Source organism: Balaenoptera acutorostrata, chromosome 7 (assembly GCF_949987535.1).
Source record: "Balaenoptera acutorostrata chromosome 7, mBalAcu1.1, whole genome shotgun sequence".
Taxonomy (NCBI): Eukaryota; Metazoa; Chordata; class Mammalia; order Artiodactyla; family Balaenopteridae; genus Balaenoptera; species Balaenoptera acutorostrata.
The window spans coordinates 61,136,305-61,162,499 of NC_080070.1; the positions used below are offsets into that span (position 1 = coordinate 61,136,305).

The following is a 26,195-nucleotide window of genomic DNA, read 5'->3' on the forward strand; positions in this document are numbered from 1 at the left end:
GGTCTGCAGCACTTGATATCAACTCAACTTCTTCCTCTTCTGCTTACATCTCATCTCTCTACCAGCTCCCACAGCACTGTTTCTTCTGGTTCTCCACCTGACAGCTGCTTCTGCTATTTTCTCCCCCATACTCACTTACTCCTGCCACCCTAATGAGGGTAGTTTCTGAGTTCCATCATTGGTGTCCCATCGGCTTGGGGATCTTACCCACTCCCATAGCTTCATGCATGTGGACGACCCTTAAAAGACCATCTAAAGTTCCCATCCCTCTGACAAGGCTCTAGTCCTACATTCAACAGGGTAGAGTAAGAAGAACACCAGACAGGGAGTCAGGAGACAGTCTCAGGCCTAGCCGTGCCCCCCCTACCAATCACCTAGCTGATTCTCCTAAGATTTCTGGGCTTCGATTCCTCAATTATAAAGGTAACACCAGACAGAAGGTCTTTTAAGGTTTCTTGCAGCTTCTCAAATATTATGAAATCATAAAACTTACAGTATCACTGTCCATCCAGGTGCTCAGGCCAGAAATCTGGGCTGATTTAATCTTCCTTTACTTTTCACCTTTCATCACTTTCCAAGACTTTGTGAGTCTAACTCTCACACATCCTTTAAATATATCCCCCCACTGCCTCTCCCCACCATGACGCCCTAGTTGAGGTCATGGTCATCCCTCCTCCCTGCCATCCCCAGCCTGTATCTTCCTAACTGGCCTCCCAGCCTTCTGTCTTGCTTTCCCATGTGGCACTCCCCACACTGACGCTGAATTACCCCTCCTTAAACACAAACCCTATCATGCCATTTGTCTTTGCCTTCTACCTGGTTAACTATGACTCATCTTTTAATGTCATCTCCCCTTCCAAAGCCCCCTGGCTTTCTTGCTATGTCAGCTCCATCTCTCTTAGAACTCTGTGCGCAGCACTCTGACAGCCCTTCTCAACCACATGTGCTGTATTCCAAGGGTCTCTTTACGTGTCTGACCGCCCCCATGAGCTGGGAAACTCTTTATAAAAACATGCGCTATAATTCATTTTCATTTTCCCAGTGCCCACGGCAGAGCTTGCCAGGTGAATAAATGGAGGCCTCGGAACCTGGGAAAGCGATCTTTCATCTAATTGGCTGTTTCCTTTACGTGTGACCTCCCCAGTATCCTGGTCTTCTGTGGTCATTACTTGTCAACTTATTCTCTCTCCATGCTTTCATATCATTGCTAGTAACTTGGAAACACTTGGCTTTTGCTTAGCATTTATTTGCTCAACAAATATTTATCAAATGTCTACTTATGTGCCAGAAGCTGTTACAAGCAGCACTGAGCAAGCTAGGTCTTTGGTATCACAGTTCACTCTGGATGAGGGTGAGAGAGAGACAGACGGAACTATCAGATGGTGATGGGTGCTACGTAGAGACCTGGAAGAGGGGGATGTGACAGCGAGTGACCTGGTGTCCTTCTCAACAGGCATCTGCTGAGCTAAGATGTGAGGGGAAGAGCCTTCAGTCAACTGAAAATGAGGGGATGAGCCTGGAGTATCTGAAAAGGAAAGGTGGCCAGCATAGCTCGCAGAGTAGGCGGGCGGTGCAGAATGGAGGGTGGAGAGGACGGGGCCAGCAGGGATGGAGCTGGGGTTCTAGTCTAAGTGCAGTAGGTTCTAGTCTAACTGCTAGACAGTTTTTCACCAGAGACACAGTTTCTGTAGGGCACACTAGCTTCTTATTTCCTCTGGTTTCTACTCAAATATCATCTCCTCAGAGAGGCCTTCCCTGGCCACCCTATTAAAAAGGCAACATCCCAATTCCACCCAGCCTCGGCCCTTCTCCATCCCCTCACCCCGCCTCCTTCTTCTTCAAGGTCCTTAGCTCCACCTGATGGCATATATTTGGTTTCTTGACGGCTGACTTCTACCCACCGAAATGAGCAGTGGCTTGGCTTTGCACAGTGACATTCTAAATGGCGAGACCAGTGCCAGGCACACAGTCAGACCTCAAGGGACGGGTGTCGAGTGAATGAATTAACCTGACTTACATTTTAACTAGATCACTCTGGCTGCTGTGGGGACTACGGTTTTGACGGAGTCAAGAGTCAAAATAGAGAAACCCATGAGGAGGCTTTCACAGAGGTCTGGGTGAAAGGGAAAGGTGGATGAATCAGAAGAGAACTGCCACTCGGGTGGTTGTAAAACCATGTAGTGTCCCTTGGTGTTAGAAAATCAGCATGGCACGATGTCCTCAAAGCCATGACTAAACAATTGTTTTCTTCATATGGGGCCATGAGCTCATAACAGCAGGTATTTTTAAAAGCTGCTATCTTGAGAAATTATTCTTACGTACTTGTATGCTACCAAGATAAAAGTGGTAAACTGACGAAATCTGACAAAATCTACTAACACTAAAAAAATGCACATGCCCCTTGACCTAACAAGTTCATTGCTAAGAATTCATTGTATATCCTCACAAAAGTATGTCACACTATATGCAGGGATGTTCACCCTGTCATTGTAATGTCCCCAAACTAGAAACAACTTAAATACCCATCAATAGGAAACTGCTTTAAAAAAAAAAAAAAAAAAAGAAAAAGAAACTTAAAAGAAACTTATATACAGTTATTAAATAAAATGAGAAAAGAGAATTAAGATATATTGTGTGTTTAGGAGGATTCTGTTTTTGTTAAAACACAGAGATACACCATTGATGTGATAGAGAAATCAATTTTTGATAGAGAAAAGGGAGAGAGGGAGGAGAGAAATAAATACAGATTTAAATAGAAAGGTTTTCTTTTCTTAAAGATATATAAAAAACATAAGCAGTGGCAATCCTTTAAAGAGAGAATAGGGTGGTAAGGGGTAAAGAGAAAATTTTACTTTCTTAAAGACATTTCTGAATTATTTCATTTTTTGGAAACATAAACTTGTATTTTACTTTAAAAGACCAAACAATATCCCTTTGAGATAACTAGCAGAATAATCAAGAACATATGTCATCACTTGCTTTCTGATATTATGAACAGTAGCGCCAATGATTCACTTGTATACACACGATGAATGAACACACATACACAACACGCATGTATGTGGATGAAAAATACAACTGGATGTGAAGCCTGTGGATATGGAGGGCCAACTGTATTCATCGTACTACGCCATTTTATAGAAGGGACTTGAGCATCTGTCCCCCACAGGTACCAAGGGATGACTTTCTCTGTCAAATGCAGTGGGACAGAGGCCTTTGATTAGAAAACAGTAGACAGAGCTCCTATTCCTTGGTGACTTTCCATGCTTTAGATGGACATGTTTAATTTGTGATTATACAATCTGAAAACAATTTTCAACAAAGCTTGATGGATCTTTGCTATTATTGCTTCACTGACCATTTTTTGTTCTCAAAAATAGCCATGAACTACTCCATTGCTTCATAAGCATGCATCTTTTAGTCTATCTGAGCTGTGCTGCCATTTAATGTTAAATAAGTTCTATTCCATTCAGAAGGTGTAATCTTTCTCCTTATTAAAGCTCTGTTGGCTCCTAAGGAAAAGGTACCATTCAAAAGTAGATGTGTATCACTTTCTTAGATAAGAATTTATTTTACTTATACTCTAGGGGCTTATGTAATAAAACAAAAGTTACCTAGTGAAAGGGAAATACCACCTCACATATTCTTAAGAAAAGTAGTACCTGTTGCAGATTTTAAAAAACTACATTATATTCAAACAGCTCTTTCAAAGGCAATTAATTATCCTGCCTTTACTTCAATCACCTACCAACTCTAGGCTATAACAATGTCTCTATAATGGGGGGTACTTTGTTTACAGAGTTCGCTCTCTCTGCTCTAAACTATTTCTAACTTTAGGAATGTGAAATGTTTACCACGTCCACTGTTTTTTTTTCAGTTGTAAATGTATTTCTAAAGCAAGTATTCTAATTACCTTTTACTGGGAAGTTGCAGAATAGTTGGGTATTTTGCAAGTCAATTTAGGAGAAAAACAGAAAGCCTGGTTAAGTCCAATTAAGTGAGGTTAAGCACTGCAGGTCTAAACACACAGACAGACCCTACACTCAACCCCTCCTGGGTCCCGCATTGTCATGTTAACAACAGCAAACAAAAGGTCCAAGGGAGGGAAAATGAAGATTACCTGTCCCACCTTAAACTAGGATAGAAGTTCTCTTTTTCAAGACCCACCCAGAGGGACACATACCAGATTTAAAAGTATTAGTCACCACAGGTCATTTGCATTTTTCTACCCAACCAAGACTAGAAACAGAGAAAAGCTTTATCACTGAAGAGCGCTCTCTGGGGGAAAAAAAAAACAAAAAACGTAGTAAACTACATAGCAAGGTTAAAGCTGTGATGCCCCTAAAAGGTGGGATCTAGAACCACTAGAGTGATTTCTGACCATGGAGGGGTGGGGCAAGGTAGGTGGGGCAAGGTAGGTGAGCCTGGAGAAAGGAAACTCACAAGAAACCTGAGGTTAGAAGGTGGGATAAAACAAATGAGGATAAGCTACAAAACCTGAGGTTGGAAGGTGGGATAAAACAAATGAGGATAAGCTAGGGTGGTAATACAAGACCAATCAGACTGAGTGGAGAGGGGCACTCTGCTGAATCAAGTCCAGCCTCGCAGGTCTCAGGGAGTTTAGCTGATGATACCAAATGGCCAGCAGAACGGAGGAGACTGCCTGCCAGGTCACTCTCTCGCAATGCAATCAAGTTTCCAGAAGCTCAAAGCTCAAATTGTTAGTGACTTCACTCGGTAATTACCAATACACCAAAAGCAGTGTTTTGAAAGGCAGCACCCAGGCCTGTGGAATGCCTCTGAACTAGATTAAACCACCAGGCTAGTAATTAAACTAACTTTATATGGGAGAGGTCTCTTGCTCAAACTTGAGCAATCCTGCTCATTTCAGGAAAGCCATTTTAGTACAAAAGTGGAAACAAGAAACTTCTGAGCCTCAATTTCAGCTCAGATACCACCGTTGGCAGCTCTATTCTCCTAACTACAAAATTAGGAGACCAACTACTTCCAAGGGGTGTTAAAGGGGATCAAGATTATGAAACACTGTGAAGATGAAAAGGACTAAAACTCAGTCTTGTTTCATTTGCAGGTAGTTTAACAGTCTCTGTTTGTGTGTCAGCAAACAAGTTTTTACCATTTTATCCATCTAGACATTTTGATAGCAGTCAGTGCCATAGTACCTAAGTGCTTTTTACCAGACAACCCACTGAAAGACTGCTTGGCAGCCTGTCAAACTGACATGCTGCTACATCGTGTGATAGTCTGCAAGAGACTAAAAATTCAGAACAGAAGATGATTTTTCTTCAAATTGATGAATGCTATGCCTCATGACAATACTGTTTATCTCTTACAGCTGGATAACAATTTGGTAAATGAAACAGCTATCACATTGTGTTCCACTGCACAATCACCTTGAGCATTTTAAGTGCTACTTAAAAAAAATCAGTATGTCTATTCCTAAACACTACAAGATGCCTAAATATAAGGCAAGGTTCCCCCAAAAAACTAACCCCAGAAAAGAGGGTGTCACATAATATTTGATCCTCACAAAGTCTCAGATCTTGGGGTACTCTTCCAACCACTTGACCTTGAGAAGTACAGAGCTCTATTTGGGGAAGGCAGATTTACCTGAAACAACCTCAGTTATTACTAACACTGTATGTTTACCAAGGTCACCTAAAAAACTGAGTTAAAAAGAAAAGGGTAAAAAAGTATTCCTGGGGAATACTTTTACAAATGCTGTGCTGAATGTCAGAGCAAGGCATTTAAAGTTCACTCTAAAAAGCAATATGTTACATGTGGGACCATTAAATATCCATTCAGGATAAATTGGGAATAGAAAAGAAAGAAAGCAACTGTCGTAATGTTATGTGTCTGTGGGACAAAATTTCTAGGGACAATATTGCACAGAGTCCAAAAGTGACTTCTTCTTGCCAGCTTGGAACGAAAATGAAGACGATGGACTTTGCAAAACCATGTGAATGGCTGATTTAAAATGTGGATTAAGTGGTGATCAAGACACTGATTCAAAATTCATATGAGAAAGTTGAATAAAATATTTCTTGATATGTGTGTATAGAAAAAAGCAATATTAATTTTAGGTAATGTGATTTTATATATCTATGTGTAAATAAATGAAAACCAACATTTTAAGTAGTTGTTTGACTTACCTTCCTATATCCCTAAAGGTTTACTTATTCATGTTGGCCATGAAACATTTGTTTTAATCTTCTCATTGAAAAACGGTGAACACCTTATGTCTGATGAAGCCTTACAACAGGGCATATACGAAGCTAATTCTAGTTCATTACAACTTCTTTGGTAAAAGAGTGTAAATAACACATTTCAAGAATTTTCTAAAATTTGGTTTTGCGATCATTCTGAAAAACTATTTTCTAAATGATAAATGGTTAAGATGCAAAATAATTATGACAAGGCACGCATAGGGATACGTTTGGAATGTACAGGATCAGAACATAAATTCCTGAGCTGGTATGGGCTTCGCACGCGTGGGTAAACTGAGCTCAGCCCGTCTCCCGAAAGATGGTGCCCTGTGATCCTGGCAGCTATCCTTCATAGACAACAGCACTGAGAATTCGGTTTTTGTATCAGTAACAGATCCAAACAAAACTCCACCCAGTGCTGTGGCAAAGAGCTGTGCACTGAACAGTGTCTGTGGGGGTCATGACATCATACTCATCCTCGGTTTATGTTTTCTAAGGACAGTTATTTGGCAGATGGCAGGAAAGGACAGCTCCTTCTAACTGGCATGAAGGTACCCTATGAGCTCCAGCAGGAGATCTTCTCTAGGTATGGAAATGTGAGGAATCAATTTCATGCCTATGAGCAGTTACTAGTTTAGGAGACGAGCATATACTCAAATAAATGACTGAAAAGAGTTACCTTGTAGATCCCAAAGAAGCCCAGGTCCCTTAGGACAGACAGAGCACTGACTCGGGGACCAGTGGTGATCTCTCCAGCTACCTGCAAACGGATCTTGACAATTTCCAAAGGATTTGTGAAAATCACCTGGGAGGCTCCTGCCTAAAAGGGAGAAAAAGAAAACATTTAGTATAAATCGGGGTGGTTCAGAGTGATTCTCCTCAAAGGAGCTCAGAATGTTCTATTCTCAATAGACTGTAATTTCAATCCTTGTCCCATCAATTAAAACAGCGATTATGAGTTTGAATCAAATTATAGTTACTGCCTGGGAGGACTTGGGTCAGGCTCTATTTCCTTCATGTGGAGGGTGAAAGAGAGCAAAGACCAGAGACTTGGCCCAACACAGAGAGGCTTCTGTTGGCCTCACCCAAGTCCTCACACTAAAATGACAAACATTCCTTGAAGCACAATCAACTGCCGCCACAGGACTCAAAGCCAAGCACACAAAGGCAGCCATAAAATGAAAGTCAAGTGGTATCCAAATAAAGAGACACGAATCTGCCTGTCAGAACAGGAGGGGGGCAGAGAGGACACAGGCTCTCGCATGATGTACTTCATAATTCTGTCAATATTTCAACAATTGCCAGAGGACATGCAAACTTAGATGAAAGCTATTTTTTCTTCTCTTAAAAAATCAGATCGCTCATCAAACACCATTTTATGGACTTATGTATTATATTTACGTATTACCTGTGTATAGAATTGCTCTTTTCATACAAGATAAATGTCAAAGTAGTAAAAATATGCATTAAATCAATTACAACCCAAACTTTGAACAATGTGTGTTCATTCCAGCAAATGGCTGGGTGCCTCACCTCTAAGATCATCAGTGGAAATCTCTAAAGTGCACACTATAAGGGGAATTTTAAGCTAGCTATTTTGAAGCTAAGCCTATATTTATTATAAGCAATTACATTCTTACTATACTTCAACTTGTTATTCCTTGTCTCAAATATATTTTTATATCATCCAAACTAAGGCTGACATAGAATGTAGTTCAGAATCTTCATTATACAGCGACGTCACCGAACCAGACCACAGACATGGTGCTGACATTTACAGCTTAGCAGATGCTATCATGGTAACATGCACAATTTGGGTCAACATCATACCAAACTACTTCTTGCCAGATCCTCTGATCCTATCAACCAACGTGCGTGCCTTCACAAAATGGCTTGTGCTAATCAAAACCAGCTGTAAGGATGGTCTTTAAAGTACTGTTTAATACCTGGAAATAAAAATTAGAAACATAAACATGCACTGGCAAGGGATAGATTAAATGCATTTGAGTATGTTCCTGAAATGAGATATTATGCTGCCAATTAAAATAAGGTGGGAAATGTTCAATACACATTGTGAAGTAAAAACCCTCAGATGCGTAAATGCACGTACGCCTCTCCCCCTGCTATCCCTGACCATCATGTAGAAGAGAGATGCCAGTGTAGTGCTTTTGAGGTGGTAGGGTTACAGATTTCTTTTCTGCTGTGTTTTTTGTTTCTTCTGCATAGATCATGTGTTACTTCTACAAAGAAGTTATGTAGCAGTATTCATTTTTATCTAATATGAGAAGCAGTGTTAACCAAGAAAAAAGAAAAATGTTCATCCTTTAACTCAATCAAATCGTTTTTCCATTTTTACCAACTTGATACCTTAGTCAAGACACATTTGTTCCTAAAAACAGACTAGGATTTTCCCTCTCTCCACACATTCAAACTATGGAGAAGGCAGTATTCCCCTGTGTTTAGACTGCCACAGACTCCCTCTCTGTACTTGCTTAAATCATGTTTCACCCATCACCTTCATCTCTCCTGAGTGACTCTACAGAAGTGGTAGAAAAAACCTTGGTTGTATTCATGAGAAGGCCCACAAAAGGCCCTTCTAAAGTGGGAGGGAGAGGCTGGTGTGTTCTTCTGGTCCACACGAAGCCATTCTGCTTCCACTGCTCCCAGGGCTCAGAAGAGCCATGCTTTGCTCCCAGGCTGCTGTGACCCGCAGGCAGGTGGGAAGACCAACCCCTGCCAGTCTACAGCCCTTGAGTATTTTGTGAGTTGGCACCTGCATCTTTCCAAGCGACACGGAGGGGATTGCTGATGGGAGGCATAATGAAGAGATGAAAAGGACCTGGCCTAGTAACAGCACTGAGGGTACAGTAAGGATTATGTCTGTGCTTCTGGACCTGAGTTCTCATGTTGCGAAAATGAATACAATTTTAAAAATTGTTTCATGGGGCAGAAGTGCTGGGAAAGATTCGTTGAGTTGGAATTAACCTGAGGCTGACTTTTAAAAGCTCAAAAGTGGGTAAGACCGTGTCTACCACGGGTAGAATGGCGAGCAGTCAGCGTACATATACATGGATCTTCTTGAAGATCAGAAGGAACGCGACGCACACTCACCAAGTGCTGCCAACAGCGGCTAAGGGGCAGTTGAGTATCACGTGTGACAACTGATCCTCAGTCACTACTGGTCGTACCATCTCACTTGTTACGAGGATCAAAGAGATGGCGAATGTACAGCAGGCCAGCATGGTGCTCAAACAGTGACTCCAAACACACTGGTTTCCTCTCCTCTAGCTCCCAAACTGATGGCTCTCCTCCCTGGTGGCATGTTACCAGAGCTTTTCAAACATAGTGACTTCTAGATCTTACTCCTGATAAGTTAAATAAGATTTCTACACTTGCCCCTTCCTATGTGACTAAAACGTGTGGTGAGAGTTGAGAATCATTTTACTTCACTACATCATCTCTAGGCTGCCTTTCAACTCTGAGAGGCTGCTTAAAATGGCTTAAAGCTGTGATTTCTAATTCCAGTTTTCTACATTCTTTCAGAGAGTAACATTCATACGTTTTACATCCGATCTCATAACAAACCTTTTATACATCTCCAAGTGGTAACATTATTAAAGGGTATGATTGTTAGGTATAGAATTGCTATCTTATTCATTATCTGATATCATAACTAATACCCACAAAAGTTAATATTATATACAATAAAATAAGAAATTATACTCAACTCCCTTGACTCCAAGCCAATTGATAGATACCAATCTTTTAGCATCGCACCGTGAAGTCTAATCACTAAGGATGATCCAAAAGTTCCCTTCAGAGAGCTGCAGGGAACAGAGGCAGTGGGAAGAAAGAGTGCAGTGATACTAAGAAAAAAATAATGTCATACTAGTTACCTCTGGTGGGCTCAGAAAGAAAGAACCTACAGACTCAAAGTGGCACATTGTAGAGGGGCTGAAGCTGAATCGGCTCTTTGGAGTCAAGCTGGAAGGAAATGAGAGACTCCAAGGCACCAAGAGAAGATGCTTATCATCAGATGCACGATGTCTGGGCACCATCACGACTGGATTGCTGAGCAGTGCACTACTGCTCCTCTTCAGCCTCCTGGTCTATTATCCATTCACAGTACCTTACCCACGTCCCTCCTCTGCAGAGATCAAAGAGAGCCGAATCTGCAGACAGTGGACAGGAACACCTATTGTGCACGTGATGTCTCTGTGTCCCTCATCACTTGAAGGCTCTGGCTGTGTGAAGACACTGCGTTTTGTATGTGGGCAATTTTGTCACAAATCATTTCCCTGTGACTTTCTGGAGTCTGTGACAAGTAGGCCAGGTGACGATTTTCCGTATTGGAACTGGCTCCGTGTGGCATATTATGTTTACAGTGGGGAGACTGACTTGTCTTCAGGTTTCTCAGTATCGTCTTTGTGACTGAAATCTTAGTTGCTATCCAGTATATGTATCCATCTAAAGAGAAACACATATACCTATTGCAGGCTCACTTCTCCTACTTGATCGTTCATTCATATATTTATCCACCAAATATTTATAAGCAATCATGTTCAAAGTTTGTCCTAGCAACAATAAAGACACAAGATGAGTGAGAAAGCATTCCTGTTCTCAAGGAGTTTGAAATAGGAGTAGAGATAATAAATATTCCTTAAGCATCCATCATAGGCTATTAGGGTGTTGCTTTGCATGTATACATATCTTCAGGCTACTCAAAACATATGTTTTTCCAGATTTTACATATGAGGAAATTGAGGCACAGAAAGATTAAAGCAACTATTACGGGCTGCACTGTGTTCCACTGAAATTCATATATTGAAGTCTTAGCCCTCAGTACCTCAGAATGTGACTGTATTTGAAGATAGGATCTTTTAAGAGGTAATTAAGGTAAAATGAAATCCTATGAATAAGCCCTAATCCAACGTGACTGCTGTCCTTACAACAAGAGGAAACCGAGATATACAGAGAAAGGACCATGTGAGGCAGAGTAAGAAGGCGGCCATCTTCAAGCCAAGAAAAGGAGTCTCAGAAGAAACCAACCCTGCTGACACCTTGGTCTTCGACTTCCAGCCTCCAGAAATGTGAGAAAATAAATTTATGTTGTCACCCAGTCTGTGGTATTCTGCTATGGCAGCTCTAGCAAACTAATACAGCAACTTACCCTTAGGGTTACACAAGCAGCAAGCAGAGGAAAGACTGAGTCCAAGAAATAGACTCCTTATGAATACAAAAAATGGCACGTGAGAAAAGATAAATGAGATAAAAGCTAAAGTCCAGACACATTGCCATGGCAATTCAAAGGAGGGAGAGATTTCTGCTGACTTGGATAATCTGGGGAGGTGGTAAAACACATAAGATAATGCATCAACTGGTGACTGAAGTGCAAGTAGCATTTAGGTAATCCAGGCAAAGAATGACACAAAGCGACAGTGACAAGACCTTGCTACACTTAGAGGGTAAAGAGACCCAGCACATCTGTCCAAAGAGATTTTAATTAGAATGATAATTATGATGAGATCAACATTATCGTCCCGTAGCATTTACTGAGTACTTACTATGTACCAGGCATCGTGCTAAGAGCTTTGTAAGAATTTTCTCTTTCGGTCCTCATAATGTCATAAGGTAGGTAATAATATTATTCCAGTTTTATAAGTGAGCAACCAAGGCTGAAAAGAGGTTACGTAACTTGCCTGAGGTCACACAGCTAGGAAGGTGGAGTCTGGATTCAAAGCTAGACCTGCTGGACGCCAGAGCCTGAGCATTTATTTCCACTGCTTATCATGGCAGCATGGAAGAATCATTGCTTCAGATGGCCTGGAAGGGGTATGAAAGAGGATGGTGAAAAATAAGACTACTGGGTCCAAATTATGGAAGGCCTAGAATGCTACACTCGGGAATGGGGCTGCCTTCTGGGGAAGTGCCTTTGTGTGTGCCTGTGGTGGGAAGAGAGCTGGCAAATGACGCTTAGGAGCTGGAGAGTGCTGTGACTAGTATCTGTGTCTCAGAAAGATGACCGGGCAGCAGAGGGGAGAGTTTATTAGGAGGGAGAGCCCTGGGGCAGGGGTAAAAATTAGGGCTTTAGCAGACTAGGTGAGAGCGGAAAAAAGGCCAGAATTAGAACAATTACATTGGTAATGAAGTAGGGGGTGGGCGGATGCAACAGAGATCAGCAGGGCTTGGATGCTGAAAGTGGGGCAAAAGGAGTGGGTAGGGTTGAAGAAAGGAACAGAGTTTTTGCATATATGTAAAAGGGGGGAACAAAAGAACCTAAAGAGATGACATACCCAGAAGGCAATAGAAGGGTGAGTTGGGAATTAAGGACAGAGACACAGATGAGGGCGTCACCCCACATATGTGCTAACTGAAGGCAGGAGCTTACATGGGGTGGGAGGAAGATGAAACACCAAGAGTGGAGACCTAAGAAGTGATGACAATCTTCTGCTATACACCACAGTGCACACTGATGCAGGCTCAGAAGTCAAGAAAGGGGCTTCCCAAAGGGAGAAGAAGGCCAACAGTGGCTGCTGACACAAGGAGGAGGAGGTGAAGTCCAGCGCATGGGGTGATCTGTGATTGGGGATGGGATGCTGAAGAATTAGAGAGCTCCTGTAAGCTACCTTTCTCAAGGGAAGTGGAAAAGAGAGAATGGCAGTCATTTATGGAAGCAAGCAAAGTAGAATGAAAATTTAGGGAATTAAGGAGAAAAGATCTAGGGAGAGTGAAAAGATAAACAGAACTGGGGATAATTGTGTTTCACTTAAGCAAAGCAGCACAAGTTCTGAGTGGAGGAGGAGGAAGAGTGGAAGATAGTTTTGTAAAGCTGGCAGATTTGCTTTAATGACACATACAGAGTTGTGGGATGATTTTGTTTCAGAGCAGAAACTGACTATTAGTCTTAGTCTTACTATACAGGCTTCAAAGGTAAAGAAAATAGAATCAAATGGATCAGGATTTGGCATTAGGAACCACAACTAAAGTTCTGAAGCATAAACCAAATCAACAACAAAAGAGCCCTCAGAAGCAACAGTGAAATTATACTCTGGCTCTCAAGTAGAAGTTATGGTGAAGTCAGTCTGATTTGCAACACAGACGAGAGGATGAAGCAGCTAATGACGTCTAAGGATGAGCCCAATGCAATTGCTCATGCCTTCTATCCCTCAACTCGAAACAGGCTGTTAGATGCAGCACGCAGCCAGTGTTTAAACACTGCGTAGGGCTGTTTATCTGTGCCCGCCCCAGGGTACCCAGAGCCATGGGCAGCTCCACAGTGGTTCTCTAGGTTCTCTATTAAGAGCTGACTGTATGCACAGGACTGTAGGTGAGGAAAGATTCAGTTTGGCGCTATGTGGACTCTTACCCAGGCTATTATCAGGTACTGAACAAGAATATTTTATTGCCTACTTGTATTGAATACCTGCATCAGTGTGACAAAAAATTCTGTAGCATTAAAAAAAAAAAAAACAGAGCCCGACATTCAAAAACATTATATATCTTTAGAGGAGAAATGTGAAACTGCTACACCAAAAAAAAATCTTACACATTAACTTTTTTCTTTTTTAACAAGTGGCATTAACAAGAAATAACCTAACATGAAATGTACAGAACTGAAATGAAGAAAAATATAGACTTTTAAAATACAAAGGGCATACAGATTGAATACTAGTGAAACAAGTATTGTTCTTAAACTGGGAGACTCAATGTTATAAAGGTGTCATTTGGCCTGTAAATTAATTTTAAATGCAAATGTAAAAAATGTCAATTTCCTATAAATGAATGTAATAGTCCAAGGTTGTAAAGGTGTCAATTTTTTCATAAACTAATTTAAAATTCAGAGCAGTCTTCCTAAATAAAATCCCAGCCAGGTTTCATGAAGATGTTTGAAGATAGGAATATTCTGAACAAAAAGTCACGTGGAGAATCCTGTGCCGCATTAACGCACATTTATAGTGTCGGTAACTTTTAAAATTTAGCCAAGACTAGATAAATGAAAAGATCCAGATATGCAAATGCTTCAGAGACACTGAAGTCCATCAAGAAATATGTAAGAGAGGTTTTCTCCCAGGTACAGTATCATTGATTTTCATCAGATGCATCAAGTTTTTCTCTGTAGATTAGTCAATAAATCATGAGGAAGCCCGGCCAATAGGAGGTAAAATCCCCCAATCATGCCAAATCTGAATCCTTGAGGAATATTTCAGACTCAGAAATGCATAACTAGTGACCTATTTTCAATTTTATTCAAACGGGCTTAGAAAATAATTACACTAGTGTGGGTTTTACCTAAATATAGCACAGTGGTTCAGCATAGGAGCAAGTGAATCAGAGAAACCTGGATTTTAATTCAGGCTTCATAATTTCCTTGTATGTGACCTTGGACAAATTCTTCAAACTTACTAAGACTTAGATTCTTTATTTATACCAAAGAGATGAAAGCATTTCACAGACTCATTGTGAGGACTAAATAAAGTAGCATGCACCACAGCTAGCACAGTGCCTGACACAGAGCAGCTGCTTGAGAAATGGGGGGCACTGCTGCGAGTCAGCGTGGCCCATGGCTGACAGCCTAGGCTCTGACAAACTTCTTAACCTACACACTCCAAACTTATTTCACCTGTAAAATGGGCACAGGGACATTAATGCTCTTCATGCTTTCAACGTGCCAACTCCAGGGGCAGGTATATAGGAGAGAACAAAACCCTCAGAGAGCCCATATTCTAGCTGTTATTTATAGGATTATGTGAGGAGTAAACGGAAACAAGTGTATAAAGCACTGATTCCAGTGCCTAGCACACCACAGTGCTCAACCAGTGGTACTGATTACCATTAATAAATACATGACAAAACTCTGTTTAGGTGAATTTAGTTTAGCAAACTCCTTCAAAGCCAGGACAATTGAGTTTTCAAATTTTTCTTTCCCTAGAAACTTGCAAATTAAACTTTCTTTCTGAGGAAAGCACAGTCACACTGAAGACTGGTAGGAAGCAGCTATATCAGGTAAAAAAGGAAAAAAAAGGAAGAAAAGAACTCACGTGGGACTTTTCTGGTGGCGCAGTGGTTAAGAATCCGCCCGCCAATGCAGGCGATAAGGGTTCGAGCCCGGGAAGATCCCACATGCCGCGGAGCAACTAAGCCCATGCACCACAACTACTGAACCTGTGCTCTAGAGCCCACAAGCCACAACTGCTGAGCCCACATGCCACAAATACTGAAGCCTGCGCACCTAGAGCCCGCGCTCCACAACAAAGACAATCCACTGCAATGAGAAGCCCGTGCACCGCAACAAAGAGTAGTCTCTGCTCGCTGCAACTAGAGAAAGCCCGTGTGCAGCAATAAAGACCCAACACAGCCCAAAATAAATAAATTAATTAATTAAAAAAAAAAGAACTCCTGTGAGTGATGGGTGATGTCACAGAGCTCTACATAACCAGATGGTTTTTATTTAATTTAAATTCATTCAATTTTATTTAATTAAATTCAAGATGACATTCAATAAATTGTGGGTATTTTAAATTCTGAAATTTTGTTACTGAGAAATGGTTAATAATCATGTCCCGGTAAAAATGACAATGGCCAGATAGATAACCCACATAATTTACAACACCATGTTTGTGGACTGATCTCTGTTCCATTTAGGTGTGAGCTGCCCTCAACACTGGCAAGCCACTTTGGAAATGTGCACTGCTGGTCACGAAAGGGACCAAGAGAGACTAGATAGGGTATAGTATAGAAGATTCCCCACTGCTGAAAATGACGCACTGTGCACTCCTTCTAATCAGGTAATACGACTGCTAGAAGGAAAAGGTAACACAATCACCCTTAATGTTCCAGATCAAGTCCTAATATTTGGACTTTAAAACTATCCCAAGTGGATGCTAGACACCTCGTCTTGCCACCAGTACAAATGAAAGTGCACATCTCCATATGACAGTTCTAGCTGCGTGAGTCCTGTCTAAAGTCCACGACCTTCATAAATTCACCTTTGCATCCAGGAGGGCTGAGAGCAACCAGAAAGGGAAGCAGGGCTGTGGAAGCTACAACTATGTCAGCATGAAGCCCGAGCACCAAGCTTCTCAGGTGAATGGCACTCTACCAACACAAAGCATCACTCTTTCCAAATGCTCGAATTTTTCACATGATACGGTCCTCAGGGCTTGAAGTAAAATACAGGTTTTTTTCTTCTAATACCCCCTCTTTCTGAAATGGGCTAGACAGATAGTCTGCAAAGAACCTGAAATGTGGCTTCTATCATAGCTTTTGCTCAGTGCCCAGGTGCTTCTGTAAGCTTGATTTTTTCTTCTCTATCTCCCACTTTTGTCACCCAAATTCCTTTTGCCATATTATGTAATGATTAACTTCATCGTTAACACTTCTGATTCTGCATAGTTAACTTTACTGAGGGAAGTGATACTTACTTCTTTCTTAAAAGTAGAATTTCAAGAAATCAAATATTTAGAAAGGCAACATAATCCAGAATCTTAATGTACTGCCCAATTTCTCTAAGTATTCCAAGAACAGTGATCTTCCCAAAAATGATCTTAACATACTTTAGGTCCAATGATTGTGAACAAGTAAGTTTTAAAGTTACATGGGATTAGGGAATTCCCCGGCGGTCCAGTGGTTAGGAGTCTGCGCTTTCACTGCTGGGGCCAGGTTCAATCCCTGGCTGGGGAACTAAGATCCACAAGCCACGTGGCATGGCCCCCCACCAAAAAAAAAGAAAAGTTACATGGAAATTAAAAATGACTTGCCAAGGCCGTCTGCTCACTATTACAATCACAGGACATATCAGCAGCCTAAATACATTATCTAAAAGATCAGTTCAGGAGCCCCAGTTCATATTTCCCTATAATCCATTTTTTCTCACCTGTTATGAACTAAACAAGCCTTTCTCTAATGCTTCTTTACTAACCAAGATACTATCCTCGAACATTCTTTCTCGGGACTTGGTTGTGGGGGGGGGTGGGGGCGTCGAGTCAAAAGAACTCAAAAGATGAAAAAGCCCTTATGACTCCTGCTCCTGTCCTCACCATTCTAGGCAACAGTCTTGAGAATATGCAGAGAATATTAAGTCTTGCATGTAACACCAGCAACAAAAAATCGATTCTGTCATCAATCTGCTGTCCACAGAAAACGTAGCAGTGTATTTTTTTTTAAAAATAGTGTTATTCCTGCTATATTTTAAACTAAAAGCATTAACTATAACTGTAATTTAATCACCTCCCTTTAATTTGAATTCACATGGTAGATACTTATAGCTACTTAAAAAATTAAGTGGCAAAATGTATACGAAGAATATGTATCTTGATATTCTAATTATGCTCAATTGAATGTACTTAGATTTAAAGTGCTTTTCACAAGTGACATGTGCTAAGAATATCTAATTGCACAATGACATTCTAAAATGTGTGCTTAAATGTGTCAAAAATAGATTAATATGAAGATATGGAATTTAAGTTTTTTTAAACTAAAACCCAAGTACATTATTTTGATTATTTTGATACAAATAAAATTGTAACTACAAAAAAAGGTCTACACTAGTAAATGCCTAATGACATACAATACATATAAAATGAATACTCAAGTGATAATGGAATGTGATATTTGAATAAATTGGAAAACAAAGATTTCTTAAGAAATCTAAGCTTCAACATATTTTCCATTTACTCTCTACTCCAGTGTTAAATGGAGACATGAAAATAATTTGTACGCAGTGCGGGTATTATCACGGTATATAAAGATCACATGTACAAAACAGATATTCCGCAAATAACAGTGGGTGAATTAAATTAAAACACAGCGCCCAATAGCACTCAGCTGCTGTTCACAAATACTGAAGACAGGAAGGCGCTCAGCAACCTCACAGAGAAGCCGGCAAATGTGAGGGGCATGAGGCCAAGACGCCACTCACTCTATCAAGCTCTGAAGGGAAAGTGTCAGACCCAGTGCCCTCATGAGGGGTCATCACCCTGCTTCAGTCAAGAACTTGAGTCCTTATTGCAGTTGAGAAAAGAATCTTTATCTTAACCCCTAGTGTTATGGGCTGAATTGTGTCCCTCCAAAATTGATATGCTGAAGACCTAACTCTGATGTGACTATATTTGGAGACAGGGCCTTTAAAGACGTAATTAAGGTAAAATGAGGTCATATGGGTGTGCCCTAATTCAACATGACTGGAGTCCTTAGAACAAGAAGAGATCAGGATAAAGATAACACACAGACTGAGGGGTGACCATGTGAGGACACAGTGAGAAAATGGCCACCTGCAAGCAAAGGAGGGAGGCTTCAGAAGAAAATCAAACCTGCAGACACCCTGATCTTGGACTTCCTGCTTCTATAAGTGTGAGAAAAAAAATTTCTGTTGTTTAAGCCATGCAGCCCGGGGCATTTTGCTATGGCAGCCCTAGAAAACTAATACAGCTAGTTAAACTGACTAAATGCACGCCTCTAAACACAAAGCAGTATGGGATTTTCTCCTTTGATTTGATGTGTAAATTAAGCTCTTAAGTAAAAAAAATCTGTGATTTGACTGTTAAGAACTTTGAAAATAGATTCGCACCACTTAACTGTTTTTGAGACAGATACCAAATTGAAATTTCCTATTCTTAATTTCTTAACTACATGGTAAGACAGAAAAAAAGGGTACTCTGTTTACGTGTTTTACAAATACTAAGTTTCAAATTTTCAACTTCACAGGGTTTTAACAGGCCTATAGAAGCCTGGCCAAGAAACCAAAGTGGAATCTGTTCGGCTGACATTAAAAAGTAGTTAAGTTACAGAGCTGTCAAATACGTTCACATTTGGGCTCTGCCTGTTATATATGTCTATTTTGACTACTACTACCAGAATGTCTTAATGATTTACAGACCTTCAATGTCTAAAGTATCTTAACTGTATGAAAGCTGTGACCCAATCTTTGTTCATATCTTCATATCGTAACAAATCCCTCCCCTATTTATTAGAAAACCAGAAGGATGGTTCAGCGTTTGAACTGTGTTGAGCCAAATAGCTCTGAGACCTTCACAAAGAAGGGGAAGGGAGGAAAACAGAAGAGAGACATCTGGCTGGCTGAGTGTCTATCACGAGATGGAATTGCTTCTAGTAAGATGACATTTCTGAGCCACCAAAGGCAGCCGTTAGCCAGGTAGGCCAGTGCTATGAACCCTTACTGCCATCAGATACCTTTTATTTTTGCTCCAAGTTCAAGTAAAAGTAAGGAGAAAGAACTTTTCATAGAAGCAGGCAGGCCACAGAGTTCTTATCACAGCCCAGTGCCTTAGTCCTATCCCCCAGAAGACTTACTGGGCAAATTGTGATGGAGCAAAATTATTTTCATAATCCTCCAAAATCCAGAGTTTAATTAAGGTTCACTCTCGGAGTTGCATCTTCTATGGGTTTAGAAAAATGTTTAACAACATATTACCATCATTATAATATCATACAGAGTATTTTCACTGCCCTAAAAATCCTCTGTGCTCTGCCTATTCATCCCTCCCTCCCCCGCAACTCCTGGCAACAACTGATCCTTCTGCTGTCTCCATAGTTTTGCCTTTTCCAGAATGTCCTATAGTTCGAACCATACAGTTTGCAGCAGCTGTAAAGGTTTTTGCTGAAAACATAAGTTTTCAACTCCTTTGGGTAAATACCAAGGAATGCAATTATTGGATCTTACTATGAGAGTATGTTTAGTTTTGTAAGAAACTTCCAAACTGCCTTCCAAAGTGGCTGCAGCATTTTGCATTCCTGCCAGCAACAAATGAGAGTTCCCGTTGCTCCACATCCTCACCAGCCTTTGATACCGTCAGTGCTCTGGATCTCACCCATTCTAAAACGTGTATAGTGGTATCTCACTGTTGTTAGTCTTTTTTTTAAAGCCACTCTTTTGTATGATTCCTTCATGATTCTGACATAATTTCACATGTTAACCATTCGATAAAATCTTTTCTACTAAGAACATAAGCAATAATGAGTAAGTTATACCAAGTGCCCCAAGTTGTTTATCTTCATCCTGTTCTTAAGGTTCTGCATATATTTGTGTGTTAGTTTATTTACCATTCTTAGAAATGAAGCCAAATAAAATAAATAGAAGCTTTATGGCTCCTTTCCTGAGTGACCAATGAAAACATTACTTGCGAAACATCCTGGGTATGTACATATGTAGGCATGTTACAGCTATTCCCTAAGGTCCATCAATTCCTGTGCCCTGCTCCAATCCCTGGAGGCACTGTGTCTTCATTGCCCATCTGTAACGAAGGTAACAGCAACAGAGTGTATCAAATGACTACCCTATGTTTACTGCCCTCATCACCAACACCTTCTAGTCAAGCATTTATTCATTCCACAACTATTTTTAAGCCTCTCCCATGTGTCAGGCACAAGGCTAGATACAGAGCATAACAGTGAGACAGGGGTCCTGTCCTGCACATTTATAGATGTCTCAGTTCTGTCAACATTTACCCAAGGTCCCCAGGAGACAATTAGCTGTCAGCACAGTTATAAAAGAAAAGCTCAAGTGGCAAAGCAGGACCACATTTGACAAAGACAACAGGTCATACATAATACCTGATATAGTCTCTAAGCCTTGCAGTCAGTAGAGCTGGAAGTCAGGGATAAAGCGTAAGTACAGATTAAAAAAACTTATGCTATGAGAATTGAAGAATTATGGGCAGTTTCTTTTGCTTTGTTTTTTACCCTAGCTTTAATATGGTTATTTTTTTTCTTAATAATCACCATTATAACATATGTTGAAAGACAGAAAATGTTTATGATATGATCTTGACTAAAATATGTACGTTTGGGGACTTCCCTGATGGCGCAGTGGTTAAGACTCCACGCTCCCAATGCAGGGGACCCGGGTTTGATCCCTGGCCAGGGAACTAGATCCCACATGCATGCTGCAACGAAGAGTTTGCATGCTGCAACTAAGGAGCCGGCAAGCTGCAACTAAGAAGCCCACGAACCACAACTAAGGAACTCATGTGCCACAACTAAGGAGCCGGTGAGCCATAACTAAGGAGCCGGTGAGCCATAACTTAGGAGCCCACGAGCCACAGCTAAGACCCGGTGCAACCAAATAAATAAATAAATATTAAATAAATAAATAAAATAAAATATGTATGTTTGGTACTATTTTCATTTGTAAAAATACAGAAATGAATGAAAAGTATTTTAAATAATGTAAAGCTTATGAAACAAGGATAATTTAATTCACTAGAATCTTGTTAGAAGTCATCTACTAAACTATAAATTACCACTGGGGGGGGGGAAAACCTTACAATATGGTCTTACATTTTGGGGGATATGCAAAAAAATCTCCCAGAGATACTCCAAATAATAATAACAAAATTTGAAAACAATGTAACTAACCATTAGATTTTCATTAAACTACAAATAAATTATAATAATGTTAAGCATTAAAAAAATAATAACCTTATTTCCATAGCATCATTATAACATAATAAATCATGGCTACTTGACACGTTACACAGCAGCAACCTCACAGAAATTCAACTTAATGACTGAGCCTCATATCATTCTATATTTATTAAGTAGGATATGTGCACAGAGACTTGCACAGAGAAATTAAAATTCTGCCCTAAGAAAACTACACCATGAGGCCATATCTCCACAGAAAACCCTGGGAAGAGAAAGATCACAAAAGTACGACTTAAATCCACTTGAGGCACTCTGACTCACCCGCTCTGATTGCCAGAGCATATGTGTTCATTACAGGAGGAAATTTTCTTCCTGGTTTGATATGACTGGGTTTGAAATCTCAAGTGATTTCAAGCTCAGACATAAGGAATAAGGTTTTGGGTATACTTTATAACAAAAGTACCTAAACTACTATTCACAGGATACTTACAGAATTCAAGCTAAAACCAAAATGGTACAAGAAGGGTTTGAACACATTTATAAATAGTTGAAACAAATGGATTTGTTAAGCAAAGTTATTAAAATCTGGGTGGGTCATGACTACGGCTCTACAACCGGGCACACAAAGATGAGGATTGCCAATCAAATTTCCTCTCAAAAATTAAATGAAAAACAAAACAAAATTGAGCAATTAGCTAGGGCTGAGGATGAAAAGAAGCTGAAGATCATACTGTAGGGTGAGAGCCCAGTTGGCCAGCAAAAACATGACGGGAATTCTTGAGGAAGTGAACACCATGAGGATGAGAAGAGATGGATCAGCGAAGTAAAAAGATGCACAGAACACTGACGACACCAAATGCTGGCAAGGATGTGGGGCAACAGAACCCTCGTTCCTTGCTGGTAGGGATGCAAAACGGTACAGCCACTTCGGAAGACAGCTTGGAGGTTTCTTATAAAACTAAACATAGGGCTTCCCTGGTGGCGCAGTGGTTGAGAATCTGCCTGCTAATGCAGGGGACACGGGTTCGAGCCCTGGCCTGGGAAGATCCCACATGCCGCAGAGCGGCTGGGCCCGTGAGCCACAACTGCTGAGCCTGCGCGTCTGGAGCCTGTGCTCCGCAACGAGAGAGGCCCGCGCATCGCAATGAAGAGTGGCCCCCGCTTGCCACAACTGGAGAAAGCCCTCGCACAGAAACGAAGACCCAACACAGCCAAAATCAATCAATCAATCAATCAATCAAACATACGCATCTGATTCAAGATCCTCATTAAAAAAAAAAAAAAAAAAAAAAAAAAAAAACTAAACATACTCTTACTGTAAGATCCAACAATTGCACTCCTTGGTATTTACCCAAAGGAGTTGAAAACTTACGTTTTCAACAAAAACCTGGCACAAGGATGTTTATGGCAGTTTTATTTACAAGTGCCAAAACTTGGAAGAAACCAAGATGTCCTTCAGTAGGTGAACAGATAAATAAACTGGTACGCTCAAAGGAATATTACCGAGTGCTGAAAAGAAATGAGCTATGAAGCCATGAAAAGACATGGAGGAACCTTAAATGAACATTACTAAGTGAAAGGAGTCAATCTGGAAGGACTACAAAACTGTATGGTTCCAACCATAAGACATTCTGTAAAAAGTAAAACTATGAAGACAGTACAAAGATCAACGGTTGCTAGGGGTGGGGCAGGGAGGCAGAGCACAGAGGATTTTCAGGGCAGTGAGAACACTCTGCATGATATTATCATGATGGATATATGTCATACATTTGTCCAAGCCTGTAGAATGCATGACACCATGAATGGACCCTAAGGTAAACTATGGACTTTGAATGACTAACGTGCCAATGTAGATTCACCAACTGTAACAAATGTACCACTCTGGTGGGGATGCTGGTAATGGGGAGTCTATGCATGTGGGGGGGTGGGCAGGGAGTATATGGGAAATCTCTGTATCTTTCTCTGAAAATTGTGAATCTAAACCTGCTCTTAAAAAAGTAAAGTCTTAAAAAAATATGCAGAGAGATGCAAAGTCCCTGTGAGAGAGACCAAGAAGGCCCAGAGAAAATAGAGAAAGTTGCCAGTGCACAGAGCTGCCTCAATTCTCAAGCGCCTTCGATTTCATTTCATGTACACCCTTCAGGAAGACTTTCATTTAGTTATTGCTTTTTTTTAGTGAGTTTCTGTTCCCTTCAACCAAGAGCAATGTGGGACAGGAATGGGTTCTAGAATCAGCAACAGGTCCTTGGAGAAGACATGTGAATAACTATGAAATCTTCATAAAGTGGAGGGCAACGAGGATGTTCCCATCCTACAACACTGCTTACTGAACCTTCCAGTGGTAGTTTAAAGATTCTTGGCTACTCTTCTCATTGAGAAGTAGAGTCTAATTTCTCTCCTCTTGAATCCGGGCTGGGCTAAGTGGCTTGTCTGACCAGTAGAATGCAGAAGAAGCGCTACTGAAAGCTAGGTCATAAGAAGTTTTGCAGTTTCTGCCCAGGACTCTTAGAATGCCTGCTTTTGGGAAGCTTTCTCTTAGAATCAAGTTGCCAAGGTTTGAAAAGTTCAAGGTATGTAACAGAGGAACGTAGTAGGTGCTCTGGACCACAGCCCCAGCTGCTCCCAGGCAACAGTGAGCATCACTGCCAGCCCAAGTGTGAGCCATCCTGGACATCTATTCCAGTGGAACCTTCAGATGATTCCAGCCCCAGCTGCTGTCTGCCTATCACCACATGGAGATCACAAAGGAGAACTGCCCAGGTGAACCCAGTCAGCCCACAGAACCAGGAGAGATAATAATAAATTGCTGTTTGAAGCCACTAAGTTGTACGATGACTTGTTATACAACAATAGATAACTAGAACACCTCTCCTCCTCAGTGATAGAGAAACACTGAAATCATTCCCATTAGGAAGAAGAGGAGGAGCGGGGACAGTAGGGCAGGTAGGGAGCGTGTGTACTGGCAGTGGGGAGGGTCACAATTTTAAATTTACTCAGTATTCGTCATGAGTTTAAATGGTAGGATTGAAGAAATGACTTTAGCGAAGAAACTCCAAGTTACATAAAACTTGGTTAAATAAATATACCATTCCAACTATATTTATATAAAATCGTATAAATCCACACATCTATAAGACATACTCACTGTATGCCAGCACATTACAGCATTTGAAAATAATATTCCCATTTACTATCCTTTTCTTCCAAGCAAGGCACTAGTAAGAAAAAAATGCAAAGGCATCAGTATGGGAATCATTGGGTCTATGTTCCTGTAGCACTGGGTCAGAATGAAGCATCCAAAAGCAAACATTCATCTTGCTTAGGGATACACTCAGATGTCACAAAAAGTATAAAAAACAGGCATGGGAATGAAAAACACCAATTTCAGGATAGTTTTATCTCTTGGGAGATGAGGGAGAAAAAACTATTGGGACAGGTAAATACAAGAGGGCCTCTGGCTGCATTTGTCAAGTTTGACATCTTAAGCTAAGTGGCAGGCACATGGGTGTTTGTGTCTTTTTCTTTTTCAAAAATCATAAAAATTAACTGCAATTGAACGTAATGCAAAAAAAAAAAGATGAGTTATAAAAACGTTCCTTAAAAATGGTATCTGATACATGGCTGTACAAACAAGCAAAAAATACCATGTATATGAGAATCACCACAATAATGGGAACATAGGCCACAATATTAGGGTCACACTTACTTGCAGGTGAGAGCAATTAAGATTGCTCTTCATGCCATGTTTTTCCATGGTGATATTCTCACCAATCCCTTTCAGAACCAGTGATGTGAGCATGTCAATTATTTTTCCCACTTAAAATGAATATAAGCTCCCATAAGCATTAGATATATTTACACATATACCCACACCCAAATGCACACGTATGTATCTCGATGGTAAAATTACCAATGGCATTTTTCACAGAACTAGAACAAAAAATCTTAAAATTTGTATGGTGACACAAAGGACTCCGAATAGCCACAGCAATCTTGAGAAAGAAAAACGGAGCTGGAGGAATCAGGCTACCAGGCTTCAGATTAAACTACAAAGCTACAGTCATCAAAACAGTATGGTACTGGCACAAAAACAGAAATATAGATCAATGGAACAGGACAGAAAACTCAGAAATAAACTCACACACCTATGATCAATTTATCTATGACAAAGGTGGCAAGACTGTACAACGGAGAAAAGACAGTCTCTTCAATAAATAGTGCTGGGAAAACTGGACAGCTACATGTAAAAACATGAAATTAGAACATTCTTTAACACCATACACAAAAAATAAACTCAATATGGATTAAAGACCTAAATTTAAGACCAGATACTATAAAACTCTTAGAGGAAAACACAGGCAGAACACTGACATAAATTACAGCAGTATCTTTTTCGATACGCCTCCTAGAGTAATGGAAATAAAAACAAAAATAAACAAATGGGACCTAATTAAACCCAAAAGCTTTTGCACAGCAAAGGAAACCATAAACAAAACGAAAAGACAATCCACAGAATGGGTGAAAATATTTGCAAACAATGCAACTGACAAGGGATTAATCTCCAAAATTTACAAACAGCTCATGTGGCTC

General features: G+C 40.5%; 1 protein-coding gene across 3 annotated transcripts in view; it reads right to left on the reverse strand.

Annotated features, from left to right (window-relative positions):
* SLC25A13 (solute carrier family 25 member 13) overlaps positions 1 to 26,195 on the reverse strand; it is a 205,506-nt gene that overhangs the window by 22,796 nt on the left and 156,515 nt on the right. For all 3 annotated transcript variants that reach the window (XM_057550355.1, XM_057550354.1, XM_057550356.1), the window contains one exon: positions 6,904 to 7,044. In XM_057550355.1, coding sequence (XP_057406338.1) covers positions 6,904 to 7,044 — 141 coding nt within the window. The remainder of the gene's footprint in view (positions 1 to 6,903; positions 7,045 to 26,195) is intronic.